The 7,753-nt window shown below is 56.9% G+C and overlaps 2 protein-coding genes across 9 annotated transcripts in view; one reads left to right on the top strand and one right to left on the bottom strand.

The window, feature by feature from the left end:
* Positions 1 to 7,753, top strand: part of ACSBG2 (acyl-CoA synthetase bubblegum family member 2) — a 196,344-nt gene that overhangs the window by 130,854 nt on the left and 57,737 nt on the right. The window lies entirely within an intron of this gene.
* Positions 573 to 7,753, bottom strand: part of ADAMTS10 (ADAM metallopeptidase with thrombospondin type 1 motif 10) — a 65,888-nt gene continuing 58,707 nt past the window's right edge. The window contains exons 2-7 of the mRNA XM_017836407.1: positions 7,161 to 7,287; positions 5,594 to 5,723; positions 4,852 to 5,056; positions 4,031 to 4,207; positions 3,239 to 3,395; positions 573 to 2,290 (exon numbers count right to left, since the gene is read on the bottom strand). Coding sequence (XP_017691896.1) covers positions 2,181 to 2,290; positions 3,239 to 3,395; positions 4,031 to 4,207; positions 4,852 to 5,056; positions 5,594 to 5,723; positions 7,161 to 7,287 — 906 coding nt within the window. The 3' untranslated portion in view covers positions 573 to 2,180. The remainder of the gene's footprint in view (positions 2,291 to 3,238; positions 3,396 to 4,030; positions 4,208 to 4,851; positions 5,057 to 5,593; positions 5,724 to 7,160; positions 7,288 to 7,753) is intronic.

The following is a 7,753-nucleotide window of genomic DNA, read 5'->3' as shown; positions in this document are numbered from 1 at the left end:
CCCTCACCACCCTCACAGGGAAGAATTTCTTCCCAGTATCCCATCTATCCCTGCCCTCTGGCACTGGGAAGCCATTCCCCTTGTCCTGTCCCTCCATCCCTTGTCCCCAGTCCCTCTCCAGCTCTCCTGGAGCCCCTTTAGGCCCTGGAAGGGGCTCTCAGGTCTCCCTGGAGCCTTCTCTTCTCCAGGTGAACCCCCCCAGCTCTCCCAGCCTGGCTCCAGAGCAGAGGGGCTCCAGCCCTAGAGCAGCTCCGTGGCCTCCTCTGGACTCACTCCAGCAGCCCCAAATCCTTCTGATGTTGGAGACCCCAGAGCTGGAAGCAGCTCTGCAGGTGGGGTCTCACCTGAGGGGGGCAGAGGGGCAGAATCCTCTCCCTTGACCTGCTGGCCCAGACCAGCATTACCAACACCGGGTCTCTGTGACCCTGGGGTCCTACACGTGGATCTCCACCTCTCTGACCTTCTCCAGTCCCTTGGGAAAAACCTCCCCTGCTCCCAACCCCCTCCTTTGGCATGAGGATCGTGGTGGTGTGGGGACGAGACACGACTGGGAGCAGGAGCTGTGCCCGGGATCGTAGCTACTCCTTTATTATAAATCATGCCGTTAACGTCGCTCCTCCTCAGAGTTAGTATGTTAAACATTTTTCATTATATATATATCTATATAAAAAGGTGAAAACACCCCCTCCCTTCACCAAAATGTCAGAACGGAACATGGCACCAGGAAGGAAGACAAATGAGGACCCCCAGCCAGGCGGGGTTTGCTGAGCACCAGAGAAGATGCGAATCGGCCGAGGAGCAGGTGAAAATTAAAATACAGGTGGTAGAGTAACACAGGGAGGCTGGGAGGGTGCAGAGTTTTGCTCTGGGGAAAGAGGGCTGACCCCTCCCCACACTGTAGGGATGACCCTAAAGGAACAAAACGTCTTTGGATGAGATTTCCCATCTTTGGGATGTGGAAAGGCCTGAAAATTGTAGTGATAACAACAATAATGGTAACAGAAAGAATGTGCTTTGGAGATTTGAAGTCAGATCTCCTCTGCATGGAGAAGACACGTGTTGGCCCATATTTGGACAGGAGGTGACCTGGAGGAATGTCAAGCCTGCTCTTTTTCCGTCACCAGAGGTCTCCTGTGGGCAGAGGAGCGGGTGGCACTGGGACTGGCACCCCGAGGCCACAGTGGCACATGGCCAGGCTGCCTTTGGGAGGAAAAGCACCTTTTGGAGGCAAAGCACCTTTTGGAGGCAAAGCACCTTTGGAAGTAAAGCACCTTTGGAGGCAAAGCAGCCTCAGAGGCTTTGGCATTCTCTGGGCAGGACCTGCAGGCTGGTCCTGAGTCAGGGCCATGGGGACACCGTGGCAGGACAGTTCGTGTCCTGTATCTCCTTTGCTTTGCTCCCTGCAGCCCAGCATGACCTTGATGCCCATGAAGTGACCGTAACCCTGAGCACACACTCATGCTTCGAGGAATAGATATGGCCATAAAAGTGACAGGAAAAATAGGGGGACACCCCAATCAAAGTAGGTCGTTATGAGTGTTTGAATAACTCCCCTCTCCCAGCTAAACTGGTGTCACCGTGGAGTAACCTGCTCCCTCTGCCCTGGTGCAGGTCCCAAGGTGACAGGATGCAAACAAAATTCCTGCTCCAACCCCACTTCCCACAGCGGCTCTTCCTCAGGAGCCACACGCCAAGCTCGTCACCCGAGGCACCCAGACCCTCCTCCCTGTCTCCCCTGGGATCCCGAGGGAATGGCAGCACCCCTGGGTGTGCTCAGGCTCCCACTGCAGACCACGGTGCTCTGTGATACCCTCGGACGCGGGCATGGAACAGGATGAGGTGAGTGGTGCTGCTTCCCCCACTGGCAGGACCTGGGCTCACGACTAATAAATAACAACATCAGAACTTCAAGTAATGTCCCTGCCCACATTCCCACTCTCCCACCGCTCATCCATGCTGGGAGCTGCAGTGGTTTAACTGGGAACCTGCCATCGTGAAGCTCAGGGGGCGAAGGTTGCTGGTTTTGGGGGTTTGGGTGGCGCTGGCTCCCACTGGAAGCACGAGCAGTGTCTGTGTTGGAGCCAGAGGAGATTCCCAGGTTGGAGAGGAAGGGCCCAGCTCGGTGACCCTCCAGCATAGCTTTTGCCTTCCAGTTTTCCCACAGGGGTCAGGCTGTGTCCCTAATGCCCCTGGCAGGTTTTACAGCACATCTGTCGGAAGTAGGTCCGGCTGCAGAACTTGAACTTCAGGACGAGCGGGCAGTAGGCAACCTTGTTGACATCCTTGCACTCTGGGGAGGAGACAGAGGGAAGGAAGCAGAGTTACAGCTGCCTCAAGGTGAGGAGAACCCCAGTCCAGCTCCTGGGGGTGTTCTTGCCAGGAAGCAGCAAGATGCTGTAATGAAGAAGCTACTGAGAACCTCACTGCTGAAAACCTCAGTCTGCCAAAGTGCAGTTCACAGACTCACAGAACATGCTGAGTTGAAAGGGACCCCCATGGATCATTGATTCCAACCCTCAGCCCTGCATAAGATCATTCCCAAGAGTCTCGCCATATGCCCCAGAGGATCATCCAAATACTCCTGGAGCTCTGGCAGCCTTGGGGCTGTGACCACTGCCCTGGGGAGCCTAGGCAGTGCCCAACCAGCCTCTGGGGGAAGAACCTTTTCCTGAGATCCAACCTGAGCCTGCCCTGACACAGCTCCGGCCATTCCCCGGGGTTCTGTCCCTGGTCCCCCCAGAGCAGAGCTCAGTCCCTGCCCCTCCTCTGCCCCTCCCCAGGCAGTTGGAACTGCAGTGAGGTCTCCTCTCAGTCTCCTCCTTTCCAGCTGAACACACCAAGTGCCCTCAGTATCCTCACACGGCTTCAAATCAAGGCCTTAAGTTACTCCATTTCTCAGGGTCACAGCACATCAGGTTGACTTGGTTGTCCCCCAGTGGGAGACAGCACTGGAACACAGAATGGCCCCACTTCCAACCCAACCACTCTGTGGAATGATTTGGATTGGAAGGGACATTAAAGACTATCCAGTCCCACCCCCTGCCATGGGCAGAGACACCTTCCACTAGCCCAGGTTGTTCCAAGCCCCGTCCAACCTGGCCTTGGACACTTCCAGGGATGGGGTCTCCTCACCCCAGAGCCCAGCTCGGGCTGTGCTGGCTCTGATGTCCCTTTACCACGCAGCCCCTGAGCTGGCAGTGCCCCACGTTTCCCATCCCAGAGATCCCGTTCCCCTCACCCTCAGGGTTGTCCGTGGGTCCCGACTCGCACTTGGTCTCGCACTGCTGCATCCCCGGGGGCTGCAGGGCCTCCACACACTCACTGGACGGCTGCCCGGTGTGGGCCAGGCACTGGACGGATCTTCTCTGCTGGCCGAGGCCACACTGGGCCGAGCACTGTGGGGACAGCACACAGGGAGCTGTGGCGGCCACCACGGCTTTAGGAAAATGTGCTGGGTGTTGGGAGGTGCAAAGGGTGCTGGGTGTGGTCATCCCTTCCCTCCCCAGGGACCTCCTGGCATGACAGTGCTGTTACCCCACTTCCCAAAAGGCTTGGTTTGAATCTCCAGGACTTAGTGAGGATCTCTCCATCCTGCCCTAAACCACTGGCTGTTCTCAGGCCTCCTGCACCCCAGTGTCACCCTACAGCTCGAGGGGTGTTGAGGGAAGGAAGGACTGTCAGTGCTACCCTGCTGGGCTGTGGTGGGAGGACCAGCAGTGGCCCTACATGGAGCTGGGCCACTACAGCCCTGCTGACCCGAGGTACCCATGGTGGCCCTCACACAACCTCCACGGGGCCCTGCTAGGCCTGGGAGACTCCTGGGTCAGCTGTGCCCTTGGGCCACCATCACATGGCCTTCTGAGCCAGGAGGGAGCAAGGAACCCTGCCACAGATAAGCCAGGAGGGAGCAAGGAACCCTGCCACCCAGATAGTTGTGGTGGCCACATGGGGTTGTGCTGGCTGGTAAAAGCCTCATGTGCACGAGGATTTGAGGGGCTGGGGAGTTTTCCACGGGGAGGAGTGTCCCTACCTCTCCCCACTCGCCGGTGACCCAGCGGGGCGGGGGGCAGCGCCGCAGGTTGCACCTCATGCTGGTGGGGGGCTTGGAGGCCTCGTGGCACTGGGCCGTGGGCAGGGTCGCGCTGTGGTCGCCGCTCTTGCACAGGACGATGCGGTGGCGGAAGCCGGGGCCACAGTTCGGGGTGCACTGCAGGGAGGGGACACAGGGGGCACAGGTCAGGGGGTCCAGCAAGGAGCAGAGACAGGCAACTCTGGCTCCCTGATGTGTCCTCCTACCTTCCCTGTGTCCTGAGCTACAAGACCATTCCCCAGGTTATGCTCTCTATGGTGAGCTCTGACCTGGTGAGTGACACTGCCTCATAGACCAGGGCCCTCTGAGGAGTGAGGGCTCTTGTTAATGACAGAATTACAGAATATTCTGAGCCGGAAGGGACCCACAGGGATCATCCAGTCCAACTCCTGGCCCTGCACAGACACCCCAACAATCCCCCCCGTCCCTCAGAGCATTGTCCAAACCCTCCTGGAGCTCTGGCAGCCTTGGGGCCGTGCCCACTGCCCTGGGGAGCCTGGGCAGTGCCCCAGCACCCTGTGGGGGAAGAACCTTTCCCTGAGATCCATCCCAACCCCCCTGGCACAGCTCCAGCCCTTCCCTGGGTCCTGTCGCTGGTCCCAGAGCAGAGCTCAGTCCCTGCCCCTCCGCCTCCCCTCAGCAGGAGCTGCAGCCCCCAAGGAGTCTCCCCTCAGTCTTCTCTGCTCCAGCTGAACCAGCCAAGTGCCCTCAGCTGCTCCTCAGACCCATCCCCATCTCCATATCCCTCCTTTGGCTCTTACCTCTGACCAGTCCAGGGCCACCCACTCTGGAGGGCATGTCTGGTTGTTACAGGGCTCCAGCATCTTTGGCCGTGGGTGGGAGCAAGAAGCATCATCCAAGGTCTTCTCCTCAGTGGCGGAGATCTTGCGCTTGCAGAAGACGCTGCGCGTGCGGACACCCTCGTTGCAGCTCCGGCTGCACTCGGACCAGTTCCCAATCACCCACCTGGAGACAGGACAAACAGCAGAGCTTGGGAGGAGCTCAGTGAGCCAGGCTTGTCCTTGTCCTCATGCTCCTGCACTCAGTCCTTGGTCCTGTTCTGGTCACAGCCTCCCAGGCAGCTCTGGTTGAACCACAGAGTTCCTCCGCATCTCCCCTTCCCTTCAAGGGAGGGGCAAGGACAGATAGAGATGGGCTGAGACAACTTTGGAAGGACTCAGTGAGTATCTGGGAGGAGAAATCTTCCTTTCTTCTGCAACAGAGCTGCTTTAGCCAGGCAGTGACACCCCTGGATACCCTACCAGTGTCTCACACATTGGTGTCATCCTGGTTTAAAACTGGTAGAAGGTGGAAAAGGATCCTTTGGAATAATTTTGGAATAATTGGATAATTTTGTGTTTTACCTGACCAACAGGATTTTTTTTTTTTTGCTGTGGTGGGGGACTCTGACCCAGGAATGGCAGACAGGGGGGAATTTCACCCTCTTCCACACTGGCTTTCCCACCCTCCCTCCCTCCACCTGCTCCCTGCCACGGAACTCACGCTGGGGGACACGGCTCAGTGTTGCACAGCCTCTGCCTCTCCAGCAGTTTGTTTTCAGGGCTGCAGAAATGGTTGGAGACAGTTGAGCCATCAGAAAGTTTCCTGCACACCACAGACTGGATCTGGCTGCCTGCCAAGAGAAAAGAGGCAAAGGAGGAAAGAGGGGAGGACGGTGAGGGCTCACATGGAACTGGCCCCACAGCTCTGCTCCCGTGGGGGGATGTGACAGATCAGCCACTTGTCCCTGCACCTCAAGCCTTAACCTACTTTTCTATTCATCACCAAGGCCTCCTCTGACATCTCCAGTAAAAATTGGGGGTGTGAAATGATGGTGTCAACAACTGGACGTGGCACTCAGTGCTCTGGCCTAGTTGGCAAGGTGGGGATTGGTCACAGTTTGGACTCGATGGTCTTGGACCTTTCCAACCTTAATGATTCTATAAATCTGCGAACCTAAAGGTCACCAGCCAGGGCATGTCACAGAATGGAGGATCAAAGCATTCCAAGGATCTCATCCTCAAATAAACCTGTTATAACCTTGGCCTTGTGACATTTCCTGGGCAGCACTGGGGGGAATAATTGGAACAAAGGGAGACAAACTCTTGGTTGAGGTCGAGCACACAAGACCAGGTCAGGGCCCTGAGCTTTAAATGGGGAACATTATTAAGCTCTTCTCTTCTGAACACCAGCTCAGTCCCTCACAGCCAGGATCTCTAGAGCCACAAGACATGGCCCAAACCTTGGTGTCGATCCCCATGGGAACCAGCTCAAGGGATTCAGGGAAGCACCAGTGGTGTTTCTGTTCACATACATGTGGATCTGAGGCCAGAGGGACTACTGTGATTGACCAATATGTCCTTGCCCCATCCCTGGAATTGTCCAAGGCCAGGTTGGATGGGTCTTGGGCTAGTGGAAGGTGTCCCTGTCCATGGCAGGGAGTGGAACAGGATGAGCTTTAAGGTCCCTCCTGATCTAAAGCCATTCCATGATTTGATGCATTGCATAAGTAAATGGGTTTAAAAGGGCCTGGAGTGCCAGGACAAGGGGGAAAGGCTTCTGATACTGCCAGAGGGCAGGGTTAGATGGGCTACTGGGAAGAAATTCTTCCCTGTGAGGGTGGTGAGGCCCTGGCACAGGTTGCCCAGAGAAGCTGTGGCTGCCCCTGGATCCCTGGAAGTGTCCAAGTCCAAGCTGGACGGGGCTTGGAGCAACCTGGGCTAGTGGAAGGTGTCCCTGCCCATGGTAGGGGTGGAAGAAGATGGGCTTTAAGATCCCTTCCAGCCCAAACCATTCCATGATTCTATGATATGCCACCTCCCACCACTTCCACCACCCACACATGTTCCAGCTGCAAGTGGCCCCCAGGTTGTTTGCCCTGGCACTCTGCCCACAGGGTTGTGTTGGCTGAGTGCAGGGTGAGAACGTGGAGAGACCCAAGAGCTCCTTGAGAGCAGAGCAGAGCAGACACCACTATCCGTGCTCTGCCTCGTGCAGCCCAGACACAACAGTGGGAGTCCCAGCAGTGCAGACATGTATCCCCCCCAACTAAAATGGGATCAAACCTCACCCCCTGCACACAGCACGGAGCATTTGGTCCATGGGGTGTAGTGCCAGGAATACTGGTTGGAGCCGTCCCTGCCAACGGGTGCGTTGAACTTGTAGCGGATCCCCTGCGGCTCCGTCCGCACCAGGACCTGCAGAGAAAGGCACCACCAAGGCATCAGTGCCACGGAAGTCCAGCATGACCATCTGGATCATCTCACGATCTCTCTTAAATCAAGGGCAGCTGAAATCTTCCCCCCTTTCCCTTTTCCAGTCCTTCTCAGAATTGGCACAGTAGCCAGTCACCTTTGAAGGTGACACAATCAGGGAACAAGCTCCCATGCATTTAAGGATTAAATCATCCCAAAGCCTGGCAAACTGGGAGGGAGACCTGAGAATTATGCCCAGTTTGCCTCTGGTTTCTGTGTCCCTTTACTCCAGACAGCAAGGGCAGGGGCTGATTAGGTCCAGCAGCTTGAAGCTGAGCCAGGGGAGATTTAGGATGGATCTCAGGGAAAGGTTCTTCCCCCAGAGGGTGCTGGGGCACTGCCCAGGCTCCCCAGGGCAGTGGGCACGGCCCCAAGGCTGCCAGAGCTCCAGGAGGGTTTGGACAACGCT

The sequence above is a fragment of the Lepidothrix coronata genome, unplaced genomic scaffold (genome assembly GCF_001604755.1).
Source record: "Lepidothrix coronata isolate B3197 unplaced genomic scaffold, Lepidothrix_coronata-1.0 Scaffold277, whole genome shotgun sequence".
Classification (NCBI taxonomy): Eukaryota; Metazoa; Chordata; class Aves; order Passeriformes; family Pipridae; genus Lepidothrix; species Lepidothrix coronata.
This window is presented reverse-complemented; position numbering and strand designations above follow the sequence as displayed.